Source organism: Sprattus sprattus (assembly GCF_963457725.1).
Source record: "Sprattus sprattus genome assembly, chromosome: 7".
Classification (NCBI taxonomy): domain Eukaryota; kingdom Metazoa; phylum Chordata; class Actinopteri; order Clupeiformes; family Clupeidae; genus Sprattus; species Sprattus sprattus.
The window spans coordinates 23,274,687-23,299,577 of record NC_137926.1 but is presented as its reverse complement, the minus strand read 5'-3'; the positions used below and the strand labels follow the sequence as shown (position 1 = coordinate 23,299,577).

Below are 24,891 nucleotides of genomic sequence, written 5' to 3'. Positions count from 1 at the left end.
ATAAATGTCTGTACACTTTTTATGCACTGTTATTAGAAGGCATCTAGGTCTGTTCATTAAACAGCAGTGTATCTGTGACTTTTCTGAAGGAAGAAAACAAGGGCTAATTAATGGATTAAGGGACACGTAACACTTTTAACAGAAATTCCCTACGGATGATTCAGATAAAAATTGTCTGTTTTCGCAGTCGTGTGAAGAATGGTATGGTAATTCATGATTTGCTGTGTTTGTGTACACGTATATGTGAATTAGATGGGTGACCAGATTGTGGAGGTCAACGGGGTGGACTTTACCAATCTGGACCACCAGGAGGTAAGAAACATTGCATTGGAATCCATTTGTAATACAACATTATTTCACTTCATCAATTGATACCATCAATATCATATCATCAATATGTATTTAATAAAATTGATTATGCATTTATGTTGTGACTTGATGAAATGTATTAATACCTCTTGCAGGCAGTTAAGGTGCTGAAGAGTAGCAGGAGTTTGACCATCACAGTTCTCACCGGCGCAGTAAGTGTCTCACCAGTTATCACTCTTGAAGCAATGTCTCTGACTGCCCCTGTCCACCCTTCACATGCATGAATGGAGAGTCACCTTTTGCATCATTGCATAAACTCCAACAATGAAGTGATAGTGGTAGTGAGGTCCTTGCTATGAAGACATCAGGAAACAGATATACTGTTCCCAGATATACTGTAGTTTTCACCTAAACTCAGCAGGCAGAAGAGGATCAAACTAACACGTAGACATACTTATAATCTGCATACCTACCATCAACTGCTGTATGTCTCTTTGGATAAAGGCACTGGCTGAACAGCCAATTGGAATGTGAATGAAACATCCATTTCCATCTGTGTGACAAGCCATGTCTTTAATTAAGAGTCTTCCTGGGCGGCAGGCTGCAGCATATGGCTCATAAAACTAATTGATGTAGGTGGAGAAGAACTGAAGTTTTTCTTATAGCCTGATTAGACACAGCTGTGGTTGATTGTGGTTCACTCTGACACATTTATAAAAGCTTATTTACCACTGCAGTCACAGTCTCAAAAATCGAACTCTAGAGGAAGGCATGACTGGCCATTTTAAGTTAAAATGTCCTTTTGTTTTGGTGGCTTAGTAATAGCAGGACCACTTACCTCCTCCTCGAGGCTTAGTTGGCTCTGGTGTCAGACCAAATCAGTTAGGGCAGCCATCAAACGCTCCTGCTTCCTCGCAGGCCAGGAAATTGAATTAATTTCATCCAGCCACCGAAGGGGATTAAATAATGACACAGCACCTCCTGTGACCAAAATTGACTGGTCTCATTCCTCAGGAGCCTAAGCAACTGAGCAAAGTCGATGCTTATTTGGAAAATAAATGGAAATCGAATGTAAAGTGTGTGTGTGTGTGTGTGTGTGTGTGTGTGTGTGTGTGTGTGTGTGTGTGTGTGTGTGTGTGTGTGTGTGTGTGTGTGTGTGTGTGTGTGTGTGTGTGTGGATGGGTGTATGCCTCTGTAGGGCAGTGAGCTGTTTATGTCAGATGAAGAGCGTTTGGCAGTGGAGTCTCGCCGTGAGCTGGACCGCCAGGAGCTCATGCAACAGAAGAGAGTCGCTCTGGAAACCAACAAAATCGTCAAGGAGCAGCAGGAGAAAGAGCGCTTGTTAGTGGAGTGCACACACACACACACACACACACACACACACACACACAAAGAGAGAGAGAGAGAGAGAGAGAGAGAGAGAGGCATAGAGAGAGAGAGAGGCATACACACACTCACACAAACACACACTCATATAGAGTAGACAAATAGACAGAATAACACACATACAAAACAAAACATACACAGACACACAGCGAAAGAAATCACACCGACACCTTGGGGAAGTAACAGCTGTGGCTGCCCACACATACACAAATGTTCCCTGAGTGGCTCTGTGCACGTGCTCTTACACACTCCTGCCTGATTCATAGCGTTTGCTGCTGCTGTGCTGCACTTCACTGCTGTTTCACACAGACACATCACATGCTACGCCAGTTGCACACTCTGCACTCCCACAGATAGACTCTACTGTAAAGCACAGCTTTTACCGCCATGGCTTGCGTATTCAGCAGACCCTCTCATCCAAATCGAAGCCATTGTTACATACGTATAACGGTAGATCTTAACAATAATAGATATTTATAGATATATACGTAGATATCTACTGTATATGTAAAGAGCAATGGGATAAACTGTCTCAGAACTATACCTCAGTATTTGGGTCTAGTGACGGAAGACTTAACGTTTGGCTACAAAGAGTTTATTATTTATTACAGAATATGTGACGAAAGCAGCAAAGTGACAGGTTGTAGAATAATTGGCAGTAGATTCGGCAGTGAGATTCTTCAAGCCGAACAGATGGGTTTGTAGACAGGCTGAAGGACAGTGCCTAGTAGACCGATTCACATATTGTTGTGATCAATTATTTGGTATTGATATAAGAAGACACTATGCTCCATTAAGTAATTTGTATGTGTTTGGGATACACGTGAATATACACGTATTTGAATTGTTTTATTTGGATCCGTAGGCAAACACAGGGTGTGTCCTCTGTATCTCCTCTTTCTATCTCTATCTCTGTATTTCTTTCTACATCTTTTGTGTATTTCTCTTTCTCAATCTTTTCACATGCTTTTGTTACACACACACACGTGCACGCGCGCATACACACACACACACACGCACACACACACACACACACACACACACACAGAAACTCACATTCACATTATATAAACATGAATTCAGACAGCCCTAGTGCTTGGCTGTGTGCCGTGTGTCTCACTGTGAATACTGATGCTACTTGTGAAAGAAAAACACTCTTCTCCTCAATACTTTCAATATTGTGCAGATATAATGAAATGTAATGAAATAAAATGAAAACTCAGGAGCCCAGGGTAGTCATTTAAGGTCAGCAATCAAACATAAAAAATTGCTTTTAGTTGCTTGGCAACTGGATGAATGGATGTGTGTTCTGGGCTTGTTCATTTTAATCCTGTGTACTGTCAGGATTGCAGTATTAAGAAATTATGCTTTTTTATTATGTTGTCCCAGTCTTGGTGCTTGATCTGTTTATGAGTGTTTTGCTTGGTTTTCCTGCAGAAGGAAGATGGAGATATCTCAGAAAACAGCTGAGGAGGAGGAGAGATATCGAAAGGAGATGGAGAAGTATGTTCTCTTCCAAGCACCCTCTTTCTCTCTCTCTTTGTCTCTCTCTCTCTCTCTTTCTCTCTGTATGTTTCTGTCTGTTTCTGTGCGTGAGTGTGTGTGTGTGTGTGTGCGTGAGTGTGAGTGTGAGTGTGAGTGTGTGTGTGTGTGTGTGTGTGTGTGTGTCTGTGTGTGTGTGCATTTGTGCGCATGGAGGCAATCACCTTCTGTGTCTCTGACACTTTGGGATGTCACAGAGACACACAGGCTTCCTCTGATCCCTGCCAATTCAAGATTGTTTCAGATTGGACTGTCCCTGAGTGATCCTTGAATTCCTCTCGACAGGAAAACTCTCTGGTTTATTTCAGATGAAGGAAAATCTATTATTTTACCAAGAGTCTCTTATTGGAATGGATTTCTAAGCCTTATTAGGCATCCTATTACTGTTCAGTCAAAAATAACAAGTTATAGTCACTACTGATCTGAGAAAGTTATACTTTCACAATTAGGACCAGTACATCTCAAAATCATATAATACTTTCCTACCTTCCATAAATATATTGATCATGGGTAAAGCTCTTTGTGAGCCTCTATAGTCCTTGGCCTCTATAACATTTGCTCTGTGTGTGTGTGTGTGTGTGCGTGTGTGTGTGCGTGTGCGTGTGCGTGTGCGTGTGCGTGTGCGTGTGCGTGTGCGTGTGCGTGTGCGTGTGCGTGTGTGTGTGTGTGTGTGTGTGTGTGTGTGTGTGTGTGTACTATCTGTCATTGTGTCTTTAGAATTGAGGCAGAGGAACGGAAAAACCACAGGGAATGGGAGGAGGACTGGGGCCCCAGAGATTCCCCCAAACCCCCAAAGACTGCCTCTCCAGCCCCCCGTGCCAGTCCCTCTCCACCCCCGCCAAAGTCCAGGGGCTCAGGTAGGCCCTGCCCAGAGAGTTCCTCTCCTCTGCATGACATCTCTGGTCTTGGCATGGAACTAGTTCTCTCTAGCTCACATTAAACTGTGTGATGTATACCATTGACACGGTTACTATACATCAATTAAACCGTGTGATGTGTAACATTGACACTGTTACTATACATCCACTTTCAATTAAGTCATTTCAAGGTTTCACAACTTCAGAATCTGTCTCAGATTCTGTGAGCTTTATTTAAGAACCATTCACATTTAGGAATACCTGTTCCTATTCTTTATTCTTCACTAAAGCCTTGTTTCTCTACTCTTATTTTTTTATTCTCTCTGTGTGCAAACTATCTTTCTCCTTTTTTCTTCTTCACCTCCTCCTGGTGTGCCATGGTTTGGTCTCTTTTAACCAATGGTGAAGCAGAGCCTGATGAGGATGATGAAGATGAGGAGGAGTATGAAGTAAGTGATAGGTGTGAGATTTAGAGACTACTGTTGCAAATATCAGCAAGATTTCATCTGACAACCAGACCCTAGCTGGCTGATCTGCTTCACACTTGGGCAGACCGGTACATAAATCACTCTGGCACCCTCGCCAGAGAAACTCTTTTTCACATTCTCATCTTCAGTAGTAGAGAGTTCTAGAGTGATTCTGTGTGTCATGGATTGGCCTGACTTTTCTTCTCTCTGTATCTACTTTGTGTTTGTGTAGTACCTGAGTTTACTGTGTCATTCTGCTCCATAGCTTTCGACTGGTTTTACAAATACGAAGGGAAGCTGCCCACTCTTAAAAAGGTACCTGGTGCTTTGGAAGGTGTTTGCAGTGCCTTGTGTGTAGTGTGTGTATGGAGATCTCGTCCACCGTCTCCACATGTAGTTATTGTGAACTGGGCTGGGCTCTGTGGTTTGGTTTGGTGTGCTGTTGTTTCTGAGGAGGAGGGTTGGGAACCGTTTGCCGTATCTGTCTATCTGCCTATCTAACACAACTGCATGGATTTGGGAGTGCAGTGAGAAGCATTTAATCTCCCCTTCAACAAAAGTGTCAATGATATGCTGTGAATGCCGCAGAAAGGGAAGGAGAAAAAGCAGAAGCACAAGAAGAAGTCCAAGAAGGACACGCTTCCCGCCGAGAGGAAGAACAAGAAGGAGATGGAGTACGAGCTGAAGCTGGCCGTGGAGAAGGAGGGGATGCAGGAACGAGAGATGCAGCTGAAAATCAACAGGCTGGTGCAGGAGGTACGATATGACCTCAAGGATCTCTTCAATCCTGCGTATGGACGGAAGAGATGGAGGCGGGGGTCAAAGGTCACTAATGACGTAGGGTCTGAGTGGTGGACAGATATATTTTTTAGTTGTGGTCTGGCAAAGGAAATATTCCGGTGTGAGTCATTTGACATAGTCATTGACGTTAGTGACTAAGTGTTAAGCAAGACCTTGAAAGAGGGCAAAATGGGAGTCTAGGTATATGTGTGTGTGTGTGTGTGTGTGTGTGTGCTTTAGTATTGCTTGTGTGTGTCCTTATGGGTTAGTGTTTTGCACTGGTGCGCCCCAGGTGTCAGAGACAGAGCGTGAGGACCTGGAGGAGTCGGCAAAGGTGCAGCACTGGGTGGAACGGCTCTGTCAGACCAGACTAGAGCAAATCACTCACGTAGACAGCGAGGGCCAAGAGGTAATCCACGAGTGCCCCCACAAGGGATGGTCTGCTTGGGTGACTGGATTGTCATTGGGTTTTTCAGTAAGAGTAAAGTCATTTTTGATAGGATTTGTTTGCTGTATACCCGCCAAATTCAGTGAAGATGCTCATACACAGCACTAGATTGGAAAAGCAGTTGGATCCCATTTGTCTTACTGTACGTGTAGTATGTGTATGTGTGTCTGTTTGTGTGTGTGTGTGTGTGTGTGTGTGTTTGTGTGTGTGTGTGTGTGTGTGTGTGTGTGTGTGTGTGTGTGTGTGTATGTGTGTGTGTGTGTGTGTGTGTGTAAGCAACATATCTGTTATCTATTATTATGTTATTTTGCCTACGTCTAATGTAAAGCACCCTAGGGTGTCTGCATAGGTTCAGCTAGGGTTCGTGTCGTGTTCAGGTTTATTGCAGTGACTTTAGACACTGGATGTTTGGTGTAGATGTCCCCAGGTCCCTCCCCTGCCCACTCAGCCTCCACCATGCGGAGGTTCCCCGGTGGTCTGCAGCTGGCCACCACTGACCTGGACGACATCAACCTGGACGATGTGGACAAGAGTCTGAGGCAGCCTCTTAAGAGGCTGGCCCCCACGCAGCCCACGTCCAACCAGCCACCCCCTCCCTTACCCCTGCCCCCACCCTCGCCTCGCCTCTACCCCACGGCCCACCTCCCACCCCCTCTCAACTCTGGGTACCAACCACCCTCCAGCAACCCCCATCGCCACCCTACCAACCTCCCTCCCCCATCGGCACGCGCTGTGCCCTACCAAGCCCCACCTTCGCCTCGCATGGCCCCCCATCCTTCCACCGCACGGCGGCCCCCACCTCACCCACCAGGCCACCCCTCGGGCCCCCCTCCCTCTGGGTCCTCCTCTTGGGCTCCGTCATCCTCCCACCCACCACCTCCGCCACCACCTCCCCCGCCTCCTCCACCGCCACCACCTCCCCCTCCACCCCCACAGCATGCAGACGAGCGGCTCACCTCGCCAGGCTACCCACGGGCCACCAGCCCCTCTGAGCATGGAAACGAGTGGGACACCAATGGCTACAGGCAGAGGGGGGGATACCATCCACCCAGCTCACCCAGTGAACTCTCCTACCCCACCAGTCCCACGGTAGAGAATGTGTGTGTGTGTGTGTGTGTGTGTGTGTGTGTGTGTGTGTGTGTGTGTGTGGCTGGGTATGTCTGCATTGCATGTGTCTTTCATATGTACTGTGGTGCATTGTGTGTGTTAAGGTGGGTGAGGGCGTGACTTTGGCATGATTGCACCATTCAGAGGAAAATAACCAACCCTTCTGAACTGTAGTTCTCTCTTTCTTTGAGTGAACTTGATCATGGTCTTATTGTGTGGTGTGCTGAAACCTTTAGAGGTAGAAATTATATCTGGCAGCATGGCGTTTTCTGTGTGTGTGTGTGTTTGTGTGTGTGTGTGTGTGTGTGTGTGTGTGTGTGTGTGTGTGTGTGTGTGTGTATGTGTGTGTGTGTGTGTGTGTGAGTGTTTAAGCATATGTGGTGTGCTGTATGTGTGTATGTGTGTGTGTGCGTTTTCGTGTGTGCGCGTACGTGTCCGTGTGCGCGTGTGTGTGTTTAAGCACCAGCCTTGGTTGCATAACGTAGCTTGTGTGGTATGTGAGTCATGACTGAATTGATTTTGTGAGCGTAGCGTGGTGTGACCTGCGCTGGGTGAGGAAGTACATTGTGTGTTGATTGGCGGAAGCGCAGGGTGATTTAGTCTTTAGTCTGTTTTAGTCTTGCATGCGCGTGTGTGTGTGTATGTGTGTATGTGTGTGCACTGAGAAGGTGGAATCGTTTATCTGCAACACTGTGATTCAGGTGATGAGAAACACATCCCATGCCAGCAGAATCTCAACCTCCAGCTACCCTGTGGTGAGTCCACAGCTCTAAGGCTGGTGTTAGCCTGTCTCTGAAAGGGACAACCATGACGTTCACATTGATGTTCTATGCTGGTTACTCTGGTTGTTACTCTCATATTAATGTTCCTTCATATTGGAGGCGTATTGGATGCATCAGTGAGAGTTGAACTTGTCTGTGGGTCTGATGTGAACCTCTGGCTGTTCTGTAGCAAATCTCCCCCAGCCCCCCCACTCAGATGAGGCAGATCAACCCCATCATGTCCAAACCCATCATGATGCCTCAGGGCTCCAATCACAGGCCAACACAACGCATAGAGGGTCTGGTAAGCTCTGTGTGTGTGTGTTTGTGTGTGTGTGTCTCCCTGCTGTGCGTCAGTCTCTGATTATGTGTGTGTGTGTGTGTGTGTGTGTGTGTGTGTGTGTCTCCCTGCTGTGTGTCAGTCTCTGAGTGTGTGTGTGTGTGTGTGTGTGTGTGTGTGTGTGTGTGTGTGTGTGTGTGTGTGTGTGTGTGTGTGTGTGTATGGATGGAGAACTGATGACAGAACATAAATATGAGAGAAACTTAAAACATGCTAAGAGAGAGAGAAAGTGGAACCTAGATACATTTTGTGTTCATTTGTGTAAACCAAGCCAGGCAGTATATCTACTCAATATGATTTTTTCCTGAACCAGGACATTTTCACTTAAGCAATATAGGCCTTATTATCCCTATCAACCTAAGAGACCAAGGTCCCACTGCCACTGCTCCAGTTATGCCTTATCCCCACACAGCAAAGGGGAGTAGCATTGTCCCACGAAACACACTCCTGTTATCAGCTAGACAGCCAGCCTGCTTCTATTAGATCAGAATAAAGAATAACGGAAGCTGGTACCATCTGCTTTCTCTTATCACCCGTTAATTAAACAGACAGAGATGTTAATGGAGAGCATTACTGGTGGGTGCAGATCAGGGCAGGTCCTCACAACACTGAGATTCAAACTCTCTGTCTGTCTCATCTTGTCGGACTGTCACTTTATTGGTCACCATGACCTTTGTAAATGTCCCTGTCATATGGTCACAGTCCACTGGATGATTGCATGCACCATGTGCTCGGATGTCAGGGTGAGCCATGTAGTCGTTCAATCTCTCGGACCACTAATGTGTGCTGTGTTTCATGAGCCTTCTCCTTCAGTAGCAGTCCACCAGTGTGCTGCTGTAGTTGACCCTTCCCCCTGTGCCTTCGTCCCTGTCCCCTTTAATCATCTGTGGATGTGCATACACCACCCGCCTCCATTATAGAACACGACCTTAGAGATGCCTCAGGGGATTTGGCATTCTCCACTTTGGTCCCAAAGCCACTCAAATCAGTGTTAGACCTGATTGGGTATATGTGGTCCAGGCTACTGAAATACACACACAAAAACCTCAATGTCTCTCTCTCGCTCTCTCTCTCTCTCTATCTCTTTCTCTCTCTCTCTCTCTCTCTCTCTTTCTCTCTCTCTCAAACACACACTACCACACACATACAAACACATACACACACACACACACACAGAGCTCAAACACATACACTTAGTCATGCATGCACACACTTCCAGCTGATGTATTCATTGCAAGCCTTATGATTAACGCCGGACATCTGATCGTGTGTTGCAGCCGCCGGAGATGCTCAAACGGATGGTGGTGTACAACACATCCTTTAAGTCCCACAGGAAAAAAGTAATTCCTACTCAACCATCTCTACTAAAGGTGCAGTCTGTCACACCTCAATGACAGCCAAGTTTAACTCTACGTCAGCTCTAGGGTGGCGACCTGACTGAGCAGCCGTCATTTGTGCTTTGCCTCAACCTAAGACTAAAACTTGCTGCCATTCAGGAGACCACTTTTTTCTTTGTCGATGTACTGTCCTTCTCTTTTATCACACCGTCAAGTCATGATTTATTCAACAAGTATTTGTAATTAATGTATTATCTTTATTACAGCAGAAATATCAAAGTGTATTATATATTTAATCTTTAAAGAATAAAAGTAGCCAGAGAATTTTAAAATAAATAGTAGATATATTTTGTGATATACCATCTTCAGTTTGTAGATATTAGATATTATGTGGCACATTTATCTGTATTCAGAGCATGTGCTGGAATTTGCTATTTGGATGCATAAGAGCTTCCCCCACTTTAGGTCTGCACTGCTGGATAAATCATTTTTCTTTTGTCTCTTTGTCCTACTTTCCTGACTGGGATGAATGTGCTGTTTATATGGAGTGTCTTCTTTAGTGCTTACTCACTTTGCATGTGAACGCTTTTGTTAGTAGATGATTTCTTAGTCCAGTCCTGTTCGTTTTTTATCTCCTGAAATATGATGTGGAAAAATACTCTTCTTAAAAAAGATATATTGTTCTCCTTAATGTGTTTACAAAGTGTGGCCCACCTCTGAAAATCCTCTGGATCTTCAGTTCGGAATAATTGTAATGATTCCTTATCTATGACTCGCACAGTTTAGAGACAGTGACATTATTCTGCAGCCAGCCTATAAGCAATGTTAGCATTTTCTTCAATATATTTCAACCTTTTCACAGCTGTTTTGTTGAGTTATTTGAATTGACCTTGCATGGGCTGTGGATTTATCTTACCAAATTCACTTAGCTGGGTGGCAGGGGGGCATGGTTTGAAATGGAAACATCGATGCAGTGCCCAGGTAATTTAATCGATGTGACATTGTACTGATATAATCCTAGATGAGGACTTGTCCTTCTGTGACTTGACCGTCTGTGATGCATGAGAGGCCCGGGAATGGTTTCTGCCTCTTTTGAAGGTCGGCTCGACCAACCCTGCCAACGTCTGCTGCTATGGAGAGAAATGATGAGGCCTTGCTGTCAAACTGCCTCAATTGTCAACCTCATAAATTGAACATTAGGATACTTTAGCGTGCAGGGGGGTAGCATGCTTCTGTGTGTGTGTGTTCCATTGGGCAGTAAATTGGCACTTCTGGGGTCGTGTGGTGTATGGGGCACGGGAGCTGCAGTTAAACTAGGATCTCTGTTTTGCTGCGTATTCTACCTGGCTAGCATACCACATTGGTTTCTGAAGTGGGATGAGCTCCATGCTGAAGAATGGAGGGAGAGATCCAGAAACTGCAGCAGAACATTGAGCACACCCGCTGCCGCTTGGAGGGCCTAGCTTGGCAGAGGATGGAGCCCATTGGAGATGAAGGTTTCCAGGTCTGCCCATACAACGTCATCATCACCCCTCATAGACCAGGAATGCTACCAAGGGAGAGCCCCTGCTGTCCACCACCATTGGCCGTTCTGCCTGGGTGTGGCAGCTTGGAGAGAAGGCCGATGATGGACCTCCACAGCTCCGCCACTGACGGCCGGGGGTCTCCAGTATTGTTCCTGCCAGTCGGGAGTCTTCTGTTCCACTGCTCCAAGCTGGATGACTTCCACATCGCTTTACGGCCCCTCATTTCAGAGACTTTGTTCTCTCTGACAGGCCGTGTCTTCCCTCCTCCACTGTTCCATGAGCTTCCGCCATTGCCAGAGCTTATGGTGGTGCCGTGTCCAATTGTCTCTTCAACGTCCCAGGGACTATGTTGTGGTTTCTGGGGACAGGGGCTGTGTAGTGTGCGGTGGGCAGTTTGCTTCAGTGTGTGTATTCCATTAGACAAGAAAGTGGCCCTGAGGGGCAGGTGTACTATTACATTAGTGCACGTTCTAAGCATCATCTTGTTGTAATTCTGTTTGAATTTTGTGTGCCTTAAAACATGGGAAAGTATGTACAAACACACCACACATGACTAAAACCTGCTACAGAAGGGCAGACAGGAGCGCAGAACTATATGATCTTTGCATATGCATTCGTGGGAGGGTCGTGGGGAAAGTGGGAGTTTTTCTGCCTTTTAAAAGCAGGTGTTATCCAGATTGCACCTTAGATACACGAATAGGACAAACTTCCAGAAACAATGGAAGCAGTATTTAGAGCCCCAGTTTTGCTCATTTGTAGTGCAAAAAAAAAACAAATAGGTGGTGGAACCTTATTTAGCCGTCTCTGAGTTAGCATAGCAATGCACCATCTGGACTCAACAGATGTGGAACGGTTGATTTGAGCTGGCGCAACACAACAATGCTGCAGGGAAATTATTCTGCCCCATGCACCATCCTAAGAGAGACAGTGGACGTGCTTGATGTTTAAACAGTGTGACAGAAACATTGGCTCTAATTTCAGGATTGGCTCTAACGAGTATTCATAAAGACATTGAAATTGATACAGAGAGTTTTGTGGGAGTTTGACGCACCAAGCACCAGGAGAGTACATTTCTCATTGTAACGTAGGCAGAGTCTCATACAGTACCAGTCAAAAGTTTGGACACACCTTCTCATTCAACGGTTTGTCTTTATTTACATTTGTTTCTACATTGCAGATTAATATTGAAGACATCAAAACTATGAAGGAACACATATGGAGTTATGTGGTAAACAAAAAAAGTGTTAATAAACCAGAATATGTTTTATATTTTAGATTATTCAAAGTAGCCACCTTTTGCTTTGATAACAATTTTGCACACTTGGCCTTCTTTCAAGCTACTTCACGAGGTAGTCACCTGGAATGGTTTTCAATTTACAGGAGTGCCTTGTCGACAGTTAATTTGTGGAATTTCTTGCCTTCTTAATGTGTTGATGTGTAGAGACCATCAGTTGTGTTGTGCAGAGGCAGGGTTGGTGCACAGTTCTATACAGTGAATAGGCTTATTCGACTACAGTTCTAATCCATATTATGGCAAGAATCACTCAACTAAGTAAAGAGAAACAGCAGTCCGTCATTACTTTAAGACAGGAAGGTCAGTCAATCCAATGAAGAACTTTGAATGCATCCTCAAGTGCAGTTGCGAAAACCATCAAACGCTATGATGAAACTGGCTCTCATGAGGACCGCCCCAGGACAGGAAGACCAAGAGTTACCTCTGCTGTAGAGGATAAGTTCATTAGAGTTACCAGCCTCAGAAACCGCCAATTAACAGCACCTCAGATAAGAGCCCACATAAATGCTTTGCAGAGATCTAGTAGCAGACACATCTCAACATCAACTGTTCAGAGGAGACTGTAAATCAGGTTTTCATAGTCAAATTGCTGCAAATACGTAAGCCACTACTGAGGAAGAACAACAACAAGAGGAGACTTGCTTGGGCCAAGAGACACCAGAAATGGACATTAAACCAGTGGTAATCTACTTAAGTCCCAAATTTGAGATTTTTGGTTCCACCTGCCGTGTCTGTAAGACGCAGAAGAGGTGAGCGGATGGTTCCTTCATGTGTGGTTCCCACCGTGAAGCATGGAGGAGGAGGTGTGATGGTGTGGGGGTGCTTTGCTGGTGACACTGTTTTGTGATTTATTCAAAATTCAAGGCATACTAAACCAACATGGCTACCACAGCATTTTGCATCAACATGTCATCCCATCTGGTTTGCGCTTAGTGGGACCAGCATTTGTATTTCAACAGGACAACGACCGCAAACACACCTCCAGGCTATGTAAGGGCTATTTGACCAAGAAGGAGAGTGATTGAGTGCTGCGTCAGAGGACCTGGCCTCCACCATCACCCGACCTAAACCAAATTGAGATGGTCTGGAATGAGTTGGACCGCAGAGTGAAGGCAAAGCAGCCAAGAAGTGCTCAGCACCTCTGGGAACTCCTTCTATACTGTTGGAAAACCATTCCAGTTGACTGACTCATGAAGCTGATTGAAAGAATGCCAAGAGTGTGCAACGCTGTCATCAAGCAAAAGGTGGCTATTTCTAAAAAGATCTAACAATCTGAAATATATAAAAAAAAATCTGGTTTGTTGAGCATTTTTTAGTTTAGCACATAATTCCAAATGTGTTCCTTCATAGTTTGGATGTCTTCAATATGAATCTACGATGTAAAAAAAATCTAAAAAACTATGAAAAAAAACATTGAATGAGGAGGTGTTTCCAAACATTTGACTGGCACTGTACTTTCAACAAAATGATGTGAAATGAGGGCTGGGTTACTGTGCACATATTGAGCTATCTACCAAGAAACATATTTGCAACGGTATTTGTTTCAAAATGCTAATAAAATCTATGTATGCTCTGTCATTGGGTTCAGTGCCAGCAAGTTAGCAAACTGGCGTCTGAGTGATCTAGAACAGAAAGAAAACATCTTAATAAAAATGTACGACTGAGTTTGAGTATGAACTCAAAACTATGACAAAATGAGAGCCAAATCATGTTTTGGCTGGAATACTCCAGCCTATAGTAATATAATGTTCCAATCAACTGCTTTCTGTTTTCAAACATAAAATATTTCAGTGTTTCATATTGTTTCTCAAAATAAGGTTTAATGAAATGGTTTTGGTTGTCAAATGAAATCTTGTTTTCAAAGTGTTATGGTATGGTTTATTTATGATTATTTATGTCCATTTTACTCATATAGGCCTATACTTGTCCATTTCAGATTCTGTTAGGGACGTTAATCACACAGATTCATTGAGTCAATTACAAGCAGGGTTCCTCCCGGGTGGGGGAGTAAATCAATGTGGATACGCTTATTTATGGCCCAGGACAAATTACCTTCGGCTGCTCATTAATTGAACCCGCTTTCACATGCTCTGTCCTCAGGGATTTCAGAAATACGTGGAAGACTTTGACCCATACTCCATGGTACGTTTGCACTATTTTACACCTTGCTTATGTGAGCCTGAATGGAAGCAGTGATGCTGCTTGTGTTTCTGGAAAAAGATCAAACTAAAATAACTCATCTTGAAGCTCTAATACAAATAGCGGGTCTTATCAGAAAACAAGGAAATTGAATTTCCTGTTTATCACAGTAGCTCAGATTAAGATATTGTTTGTCTGAGACAAGCTTGGAAAGCTGTATTTGTTTGTCATTCTTTATGTGAAAATGTCACAGATGGCCTTTTGTTCTCCAGCAGATGAAATTGATCTTCTTTTCCTTGAGTCCATCATCAGAGTCTGTTCGGAGCATCCCCATTGCTCTGTTGTGTTATTCTAGAACTGATGCCCTGGTGAATTCCTATTGTGAAATTGTCTTGTGTTGTATATAACAGTTCACTCCAGACCAGGTAGAAGAGAGGGACATTCGGCTGCTCAGAATTAAAAAGGTAACTCCTTTGCTGCTTGGTACAGTAATATGATTGGGGGAGGGAGGAGGGGGAGTAAAGCCTTTTGCAAATGAACATAAAAGCTTTAAAACCGTTGTGAGGGGAAAACACATTTGTTGAAGGATTTGTGCATCTTCTGCGCTTTCTTTCCCCAGGATGGGCAACTTGACCTGGCGGTGGAAGGAGGTGTTGAGTCGCCTCTTGGGAAGATTGTAGTGTCAGCCGTCTATGAAGGTGGTGCCGCAGACAAACACGGTGAGCCCACTGAGGAAGAATCTCAGCATTCGTATTTATTCACTTTAGACCTGAAGCTGACCTTTGCCTGGACCCCAGGAAGAATAGTCTCCACTACGGTGTAGTCTAATGGGGATCCTTAATAAACATAAACATAAACCAGATGTGCTATGTCTATTCCCAAAAAAAAGGCTTATGTTGAATAGTGTTGTATCACACATAATAATCCAGTGCAAAGCTCAAAGCTTGCTGTGAAAAAGCCTGTCCTTGAATGTGTATGTGCCTTTGTGAGTGTATGTATTCATGTTGTTTGGGTGTGTGTGTGTGTGTAGGTGGGATTGCGCCAGGTGATGAGGTGATGGCAGTGAATGGGAAGATCCTGACTGACGTCACCCTCACTGAGGGACAGAACTCGCTGGCAAGAGCCTGGAGCAGTGGAGGGGTAAGGAGGTCTTCCAGCCCACTTTTTCAAAGTACATCCCCCCTCCCCCTGCAGAGTAACACCATTCAACAGCCAATATCAAAACACTGAAGAAACTACAGTGCAAATCATAAAAGAACACCTCTATCTGTAGTGTCTGTTAACTGCTGTTGTGAAATTTTGGAGTAAGACTCAATGTTGTAATGCACACCCATGTACTTTGATGGGACAATTTCACTCTTACAGTTGTTTTGCAGTGAGCAAGACCCCTGGATTTTGCACACATGCCTATATGAGGTGATGAGTTAATGAAACAAAAAGAAAATGACCAGACATTGATTTCCTCTTAATACTAATGATGGGCAATCAAATACCACATTTTGCACCATTACAATTGGATTCAGACTTCAAGTGACAATAGTTTGAGAGAATTGGAGTGTAAAATTATAGTAAGATATTTTAGAATACCACATATAACAGGGATGAGTGGGATGGCTGCTGGAGGAACTGTGGGTAAACAGACTCAGATTTTGTCCACACCTTTTAGTCATGTAGGAAATTGAAGCAATATAGTGGCCTGAGATCTATACAGCTCTCAATCTTTTTTTCAAAATTCATGTCCCTCGATATCCACTTTACTGGGAGTTGTTTTAAGGGATTTGAAAGCAGAAATTAATTGTATCTTCAAATCCTCTTAGTGGCAGCCATTAAAGGAATCACTGTTAATTGGCTGAAACCCACTGTCCCAACATGTCAGTCCTGGGTAGAGCGTTTATGGCTACTCTATAATATGGCCCTGCTATGTTAGTAATGTTTTGAGGAGAGAGTGTGGAAACCCTGCCTACGGCCACTTAATTTTTTCTTCTTCTTTTTGTGTGTTTGTTGAGCTTAGCTGTGTCCCAATTTGTGGCAATCGCTGCCTCGAGTTGTGACAAGCTTTGTTTTTGGGGTTGTTATTTTTGTATGTTTATTTGTTTGTTTTTTCATTGTATTTCTGGACAGTTTTTCACTTGTGTTGGTCTTGAATGTACCGTCTGTGAACAATAAACTTTTTTTTTTTTTTACATACTAATGATTAAACGTTTCCACAATGCATGGATGACGATGCGTTCCCTCTGTTCCTTAGGATTGGATCGATCTGGTTATAGCCGTGTCCCCACCAAAGGACTATGAGGATGAAGTGTACGTATTTTCACCACACATCTTCCATCTCCAATCCATCTGCTCTCTGTCTCTCCTCTGTCTCTTTGCCATCAATCTCAGCTAGATTTTCATAATCAAATCCAAACCATACTTCATATGTAATCATATTGGACGTGTGAGATCAAAGCACTACCATCACTGGATTGAACCCTTTACTGTTATTGAAATCCAGTGTTTAAAGCACACGTTGTGTTCTATTTGTGTATGAACTCTTTTTGTTTTTCTTTGTGTGACTGTTATGAAGACTGAACCTGTCGTCTGTATGTTCAGCCCTAAGGCAGCATCAGTCAGTCCCACTGCAAACAGAACGTTTACTGCGGGCAGTGCAACTCTGTACAGACATGGCTACGGGTACCAGCCGTAGCTGCCCCCCGGCCCCTGGCCCACCTCCTCCCCAGGGTAACTCCCCCTCTGGCCTGGGCAGCAGCCTCCAGAGTCTCTGGGTGTACCACAGCCTGTGTGCGTGTGTGCCTCGTTTTCATGGGCCCCATCTGTCTCTCTGTGTCAATCTGGCACCTCTGCCAATAGACAGCATTCAAACTTTATTGCTCAAGGAATCTGGCAGTAAATTACCTCCTCTGGATGTTAAAGTGTCAGTCAGGTAGAGTAGTTTGGCAACATAGTTGTGAGGAAGTGCCTATTCAGTGTCTTACAAATGTATGTATTCCCTGTTTCTTTTAACATTGATTGAGGTGAAGTTTCGTTTAGTTTGATGTTGTTAAATATTCTGGCAATATAAAACTCATCAACTCTGGCAATATAAAACTGCCGTGTGGTATAGACGTTGCTTATTACTAGATAATGACATAACATAACCAAGACATGCTTTAGCTTTGAAATATTTAGGTTTTCTGTAACATCTTGGTTAGGCTACTGGAGGAACGGTTTTGTTTGGACTGCATAATTGTTTTTCAGCCTTAGAAGGTTGAAAGAATATCAGCGGGTGTTCTGATTGATGTTGTTTAAAGGGACTGTTTCATATAATGACTCACATAGAAGGACTCTGACTAAGCTTCCACGGTCTCACTTACAGCATGTTGTCGTCTGACATAGTACAAAACCAATTCAAAAGATAATTTGTTTGAAATTGCAGCCAAGGATGATTGGAGGTTAGAAATAAAATAATTTCTGGCTTTATAAACTGCGGAATTATGTGAAACATTTGAGTTCACAACATGCTGTTCTGCCACTGTGCTTCACTCTGCAGCCCTATTTTCCCTGTTTTTTTTTTGTACTTTCAGACATTTACTCCACCTTTGTTCTTCCCTCCCTCAATATGCACATACTGTACATATTTTTCTGCACTGGAGGGGAAAACAAGGCATGCTCTTGGGTGAAATGACTTATCTCTCCTTGTGCTGGCCATTGGTTAAGCTGGTGTTTTCATTTTTGTCGCAGGACCTTCTTCTAGGAGCCGGTTTGCGCTCTATGGAAGAACAGACTGCAACCAGCAAGTTGATCTGCCCACCTGGACCTGGACCCTCTCCACTGTTCTCATCCCCATCTTTTAGTACCACAACTCAGCATGATCCAGCACCTTCTGAGAATAAAATAATACAAATACAAATGTCATCTATAGGAAAATGCAGCATGCTGCAAAGAAAAAATCCCTAAGAATATATATTACCAGGTATATTCAGATGGTGATTACAGTGGAAAACATGCAATGCTTATGTATCATGTCTACAAATATTACAAATATTCCCACGGCCACAGATGAACATAGGCTAATTATATATGATCCTTAGAAGACTTCTATTGTCTGAGTTTTCCAATCAATGTGCTTTTCAATAATAAATGTGGGTTTTGCAGAAGAGGCTCCACTGCTGTGCTTATTGGCCTTTGACCTCGAAGAGTAGGGGGTCAGCACCTTTCTGACCATGTTCGGGACATTTCACATTCTCCCTTGTGTGTGTATGTGTGTGTGAAAGAGAGAGAGAGAGAGAGAGAGAGAGAGAGATGGATAGAGAGAGAAAGAGATCAAATTAATGTAATCCTAAGAGCCACCTTTAGGGGGCAGTAAGGCACCTTTTAATTCACAGAGATACTGTAGGTTTACAGCCAACCAAGATAAACCAACAATGCCACCAGCATCAATTTCAGTATACATTTGCAGCATTATATAACGCATCCACCATTCAACATGGTAACGATGAAAGACAGTGGTCCTAAAAATAGTAGGCCTTTATCTTATAATCAAATAAAAATCCACATATAATGAAAGATTGTGTGAAGTCCATTTACACGAATTTGTTAAAGATCCAGAGTATCTGTAATACAACCAAGAGCAGCACCTTGTATGTTGGGGGCATAATGTCATGTTGCTCCAGAGCCACGAAAGCGTTATGTAATTATATAGACCACCGATGTTTCAGCTTTTTTTCAAACTTGTTTGTAGACTATAGCGAAAGCAATTGTCTGTGGACGTGACTAATCTTTTTGATTGTGATCTCTGTTTGTGCTCCTTGGGAACTGTGTGGCCTTTGGTCTGGTAGGCTAATCCATTTCAGCACCTTGGCTAGTTCCAGTGGGAGTTCGCCCCACCAGCCTCAACGACACATTTTTCATTTGTGGCCATTGACAAATATGTTTGCTGTCACGTCCACGACTGACACCAGCGTCATCGGAAAATACTGTCGGCATTTAAAGTTGGTCAAGCGGATAATGTGTTTGACGATTTAGATGAGTTATTTTTGAGAAGGCACTGGATGCTGAAGATCTACAGGCTCCAGTTCTCCACATCCAAGAATCCAGTGATAACCTGAGTTTGGACTATATATCTTCAATGTTTTTGTCAATTGAAGGGACACAGTCTAATGAGGACTGATCCAGGAGACAGCGGAGTTTGGAAACAAAGATGCTTCAACGGTACAAACCGGTATGCAAACGGAAAATCTCCTTGCCCTCTGTTAATCATCACTTTATCAGTGTGTGGTGGGTGTTTTACAAGTGTCAATGCTTTACGCCGTACTTGGAAGATTTTAAAACTACTATATTGCTGAAACGGCATGCCTAACAAAATTACTTATAGGGTTTCAGGCTTTTTAAATATATTAATTGAATTGCCCCGCCTAAATAGTTCCAGGCTGAAGTATAACCAGTCGTAAAGACATATCCGTGACATCGAGCAGAGCATTTTTACTACTGTTTCTCTCATAAACGCTGACCAGAGTCCTGTCACGCAGGGGGAAATGTACCATACCAAACCACTTAATGCATTTTACTTTTCAATTTATATCTGACATTGTTTAATAATTGGGTCACTCCGCGTACGCATTTGGATTTCAATAATTAATCAGTGAGAGCCCGTGCCCGTGCATGAAGCTTCGGAGAGGGTCGAACGAGGAATCTTCGCCACGCCACCCTCAGCCGGGTTGAGATCGGATGGAATCGAATATCGATAAGGTGTTTTTAATGGTTGTAAAGGTGTGTGTGTGTGTGTGTGTGTGTGTGTGTGTGTGTGTGTGTGTGTGTGTGTGTGTGTGTGTGTGTGTGTGTGTGTGTGTGTGTGTGTGTGTGTGCTCGCATGTGTTGGTGCTCCATATGTTGAAGAAAATGAAGGTGACATTTGTTCTATAAATCACGTTAATAACTCCTGATGAGATTTCTGTAATGAAGAGACAATAAGTGCATAACAATCACTGCCATAAACTGCTCTGCCCCTTAGTTATATCCACAGATATGGATTATATGTATATAACATATTACATTTATATACATATGTATGATACCCACACAACCCCAAAAGCACACACAAAAGTACATGCAGCTTTTAAGGCAATAAAAAGCAACGAATGCGATGCATCTTAAATTATAGGTGAGCCAATTTGAAGATATATCAGGGCAATGTAAAGCATTCTTAGAGAGGCAGGCAAATGTCTAGCCTCTGTGTATGTTTGTACTGCTGATGGCTGCCTGACACCTCCAGCTTTACCAATCTGTTTAATGGGCTGTAATCTCAAACAAGGGGCAGAGCAGCACTCTCTCAGCGTTTTTGTAAACACAGAGAGGGCAGAGCTTCATTCACAACCTCATATACCTCATCCCCCCTCCCCCTGTGCACCCCTCCCCCCCATCCGTGCTGCTCCCCGTCCCTGCTCTTGGTGCCCCTTAGCTGATGGATCTGCTGTCAAGACAGCAGCAGTGGTGGGCTAGGTATTTTAGCGCAAGGCACAGGAATTGCAGGAAGGGAGTTAATGCTTTCACAACTGTGCCCATGGTTTAAGTGACCAGTGTGTGTGTGTGTGTTGGGGTGGGGTGGGGTGGGGTGGCGGTCTGGGTTGGGTGAGTGTCACATTTTGAGTGGACCACATTGTTGGGATACACACACACACACACACACACACACAGAGATCTGAAATTCAATCTAGTTGAAGAATGAAGAAATTGATGGTCACATTCTCATTCGTGGCATGTAACACACTCTGATGCTGGGTGCTGCTGTATTCTGTCTCTCTCACACTCCCTCTCTCTCTCTGATGCCTCATTCCTCCCTGCCCTTCCTTCTTTATCCCGCCCCCTTTTCTCTCTCTTTCTCTCTCTCTCTCTCTCTCTCTCCCCCCACCTCTCACAGGTCTGCTGCATTAGTCTCTCTCACACACACACACACACACACACACACACACACACACACCGCTTTACAGCTCTCCTCTTGCAAGGTCAACTTTGAAATCTCTATAAGAGAGAGAGTGAGAGAGACAAAGAGACAGGAATAGCAGAACTATACTGGAGGACGTTAGTGTGGATCATTTGGCTCTTGCACAGCTCCGTGTGCTTTAGCCTGTGTGTGTGTGTGTGTGTGTGTGTGTGTGTGTGTGTGTGTGTGTGTGTGTGTGTGGTGTTGCCCTCTGTGTGTTTGTGAGAGAGTACAAGCGCTTGGTGACGTTCCGGCCGGAGGGGTTATTTGGAGGATGCCTGATCGGGAGAGCATAGGAGCAGGATGTCGGGATTCCTCGCAGGCTCTGCCAGAGCTTCTTAGACAGCTGGAATTACGGCGCATCTGGGGCTGCTGCTGCTGCTGCCGCTGTATCCTCCTGCAGGCTGCTGTGTGTCCCTGTGGACTGTGATTAGGATTGGGATTGCTCTCCATGGCAGGATGTAAACTGAGAGGGGCTGTGCTGTACTGCGCGAGGCTGCTCACCTGAACCAAGACACCGTCTCCTTCACTCTACTGTCCTGGCCAGGGACTAACTGGCATGTTCTGAGATCTTCTTTTTACTAAGGATATTTTTTTCTCTTCTCTTCTCGGCTCTCCGCTGTCTTTCTCCTTTGTCTTTTACCTACTCATATCTCCCACCCTCTCTCTCTCTCTATCTTTCCGTTCTGTTCTATTTCTGTTTTCTGTCTCATTTTCCTCTTTGAACCTCTTTCTCCGTTGCTCTCTGTCTTCTTTTTTCCCACTACACTGTCTTTCTCTCCCTTTTCTCTTTCTCTCTCCGTCTTTCTGTTACTCTCTCCCTGTCTCTCCTGACCCACTGGTCCTCCAGCGTCCTGGCTCCACCATGTCTTTGGCGTTCTGTGGCAATGAGAACAACTCTGCCGCCTACAACGTGGACGGCGGGGTGCTCAACAACGGCTGCTTCCTGGATGCCCTCACCGTAGTGCCCCATGTGTTTCTGCTCTTCATCACCTTCCCCATCCTCTTCATCGGTGAGTGCCCCTCCGAGAGACATCCTTACAGGGACATGGTTAGCATTTGTCGTATAGCCGCATCACGAATCAAGCTTGCCCGATTGTCTTCAGTTTATGAAGTCTTGTGTTGTAATGAAGAATATTATGTTCTGTTGTTATGAAGAGTGATAAGTTGAGAGTCTCCGTGCCTCACTAGTGGTTCGAATTGGTCTCACTGCCCCGTCATGTTGTGGTAGTGATATGCATGGTGTCCTTTAGCAGCATTATACATGCTTAAAAGTTGACTTAAGCTTGTCTAACAGCAGCCCTGAGCTATCATAAAAACAGTTTAAAGTAGTATGTAGAGTCCATGTTCAATGAATGATTCTGGTAGAGAGTGATTGTGTTGGGGCAGGGGGGAAAGGTTGCAAGGTACTTAAAATGACTTCCTGTCCATTGCCTTGACTTTATAGTCATGTACTTAAGAGATCTCATTTTCCCTTTTACCCTCCGACCCCTCACCCATTTACCAGCCAATTATGAATGTTTTATGGACGCACCAGTCATGCCCGACCATGATGGCAGAAGCGTATTCTGAGAACAAGACGTGGGAAGCATTTTTTTTATTTGAGACGAACAAATGTGACCTTACCAGTGGAATTTACAGAGCAGAAGTCAGAGCGATCATCCCTTTGGGAATCGGGTTTCAAGCAGCCAGTGCACCAAGGCAGACCAGCCCCTCCCACCCCCCCCCCCCCCCAGCCCCCCCCCATACCATAGGTGTCATTGGCTTCCGAAGTGCCCTGCCAAACCGTCTGTGTCAGGCTGGAAACAACACTGTCGCCCAAGAGCAAACCCATTCCACCAAACCCCAGGGACACAGAATTAATACAGTATTAATACTCCATTGACTTCGGTCTCTGCATGCTGTTGATACCCTTGAATTGCAATCCTCTTGAAATATGTCTTTAAAAAGTCACACACACACACAAACACACTCACACACACACACACACACACACACATCTTGTGACAATCAGCTGGGAGCCAGCCAGGCATGTAGCCATTAGCATAATGTGCCTGGCAGCGATGGGCTGGCATCTGACAGGAAGCCTCGCAACGATACTGTGAAGGCAATCAACAGCAATGAGTCAGGCCAGGCCAAGGTCCAACCTGGCTGTGAATGGTTGCATTAGCTGGACAGATGTGTTGGCACAGAAGGGGCGCAGCTGAAAGCCAAATAAGCCCAACTCCCTGGGTAAATTCACTGTGACGGGTTTCAATCACTGAACTCATAAGGCTCAGAAAACATTGCTCATGCTCTCGGTCATCAGCCATCCATTTGGTTGAGAAGGTTTCATTTGCTGTGGGTTTTTCGTGTGCATAATAATTCAACAGTACACACTTCTCAATGAACACATAACAATTGTATAAAAAAAATGCAATGCCTACAGTAAGATGACAGCATTCCCAACCTTAATGCTGGGATAATGAAATTCCTGGGTGATTAAAAGTCACTACTGAGGGGCTGATCTCTAACTTGTGAAATGTTTCGAAAGCATTATCCACAATGGATACTGAGAGTTTCTGTGCAAAGTGGCACGTAGCAGACTTTGACTGTGCAGACTTTAACTGTGCAGAACTTGACAATTTCCCCATGCACAACTTAAATGTGCAGACGATAGCTTCGTAGAACATAACTGTGCAGTTGTTAGCTGCGTAGAGGATAATTGTTCAGGCGTTAGCTGCGTAGAGGATAATTGTGCAGGCGTTAGCTGCGTAGAACATAACTGTGCAGAGGTTAGCTGCGTAGAAGATAACTGTGCAGATGTTAGCTGTGTAGAAGATAACTGTGCAGATGTTAGCTGTGTAGAAGATAACTGTGCAGATGTTAGCTGTGTAGAAGATAACTGTGCAGATGTTAGCTGCGTAGAACATAACTGTGCAGAGGTTAGCTGCGTAGAAGATAACTGTGCAGATGTTAGCTGTGTAGAAGATAACTGTGCAGATGTTAGCTGTGTAGAAGATAACTGTGTGTCATCCTTGCAGGCTGGGGCAGCCAGAGCTCTAAGGTGCACATCCATCACAGCACTTGGCTGCACTTCCCCGGGCACAACATGCGCTGGATCCTCACCTTCATCCTGCTTTTCGTGCTGGTGTGTGAGATAGCCGAGGGCATCGTCTCTGACGGGTAAGCTTATACACCTCTGTGCTTTTTAAAATGGTCACACACACACACACACACACAGAAAGAGAGAGTTACTCACGTACAGCCTTGCTTCCTCATCAGAAACTGAAAATTCAGGATAAAACACGCTGAGTCATAATAGTGACCTAACACAGAGTCACACGCAGACAAACACAGCTCCAGGTGTTGGCACTCCAAGTGTGAAATGTGGTGTACCCGACTGTCACAAAATGCTCTTTGACATGCAGCTAAGCAGCCGCTAAGGCCAGCCAAATCTCCTGCTCAGTGACTTACTCGAAACCTCTCATTCTGCACAGCCTGTTCTAAATAGAAAACTATTCTTTGCTTTGCACCTGTCCATTCAAAATGTCAGTGGATAGCGAATCCATAATAGTCAGCCTTTACCCCTGGGAAGAAGTATAGCACCTTTGGGAGGGGATGTCTCAAGCCAGTCTGTCCTGCTATTGTGTTTCCTCTT

The 24,891-nt window shown here is 44.5% G+C and overlaps 2 protein-coding genes across 4 annotated transcripts in view; both read left to right on the top strand.

The window, feature by feature from the left end:
* The window catches only part of ush1c (Usher syndrome 1C), a gene marked incomplete at both ends in the record, with an annotated part of 24,187 nt that extends 7,208 nt beyond the window's left edge, over positions 1-16,979 (top strand). The window contains 18 exons of the mRNA XM_080842846.1: positions 253-312; positions 465-521; positions 1,508-1,650; positions 3,133-3,198; positions 3,955-4,094; positions 4,827-4,876; positions 5,150-5,317; positions 5,634-5,750; positions 6,207-6,878; positions 7,598-7,651; positions 7,848-7,961; positions 9,275-9,337; positions 14,255-14,296; positions 14,704-14,757; positions 14,913-15,012; positions 15,324-15,433; positions 16,539-16,594; positions 16,886-16,979. Of these exons, the coding sequence (XP_080698972.1) occupies positions 253-312; positions 465-521; positions 1,508-1,650; positions 3,133-3,198; positions 3,955-4,094; positions 4,827-4,876; positions 5,150-5,317; positions 5,634-5,750; positions 6,207-6,878; positions 7,598-7,651; positions 7,848-7,961; positions 9,275-9,337; positions 14,255-14,296; positions 14,704-14,757; positions 14,913-15,012; positions 15,324-15,433; positions 16,539-16,594; positions 16,886-16,979 (2,160 nt within the window). The remainder of the gene's footprint in view (positions 1-252; positions 313-464; positions 522-1,507; positions 1,651-3,132; positions 3,199-3,954; positions 4,095-4,826; positions 4,877-5,149; positions 5,318-5,633; positions 5,751-6,206; positions 6,879-7,597; positions 7,652-7,847; positions 7,962-9,274; positions 9,338-14,254; positions 14,297-14,703; positions 14,758-14,912; positions 15,013-15,323; positions 15,434-16,538; positions 16,595-16,885) is intronic.
* Positions 16,980-21,843: 4,864 nt separating this feature from the next.
* The window catches only part of abcc8 (ATP-binding cassette, sub-family C (CFTR/MRP), member 8), a 47,430-nt gene continuing 44,382 nt past the window's right edge, over positions 21,844-24,891 (top strand). For 2 of the 3 annotated variants that reach the window (XM_080842449.1, XM_080842448.1), the window contains exons 1-2: positions 21,844-22,264; positions 24,275-24,416. In XM_080842449.1, the coding sequence (XP_080698575.1) occupies positions 22,117-22,264; positions 24,275-24,416 (290 nt within the window). In that variant the 5' untranslated portion in view covers positions 21,844-22,116. The remainder of the gene's footprint in view (positions 22,265-24,274; positions 24,417-24,891) is intronic. The other variant, XM_080842447.1, reaches the window with a different exon arrangement.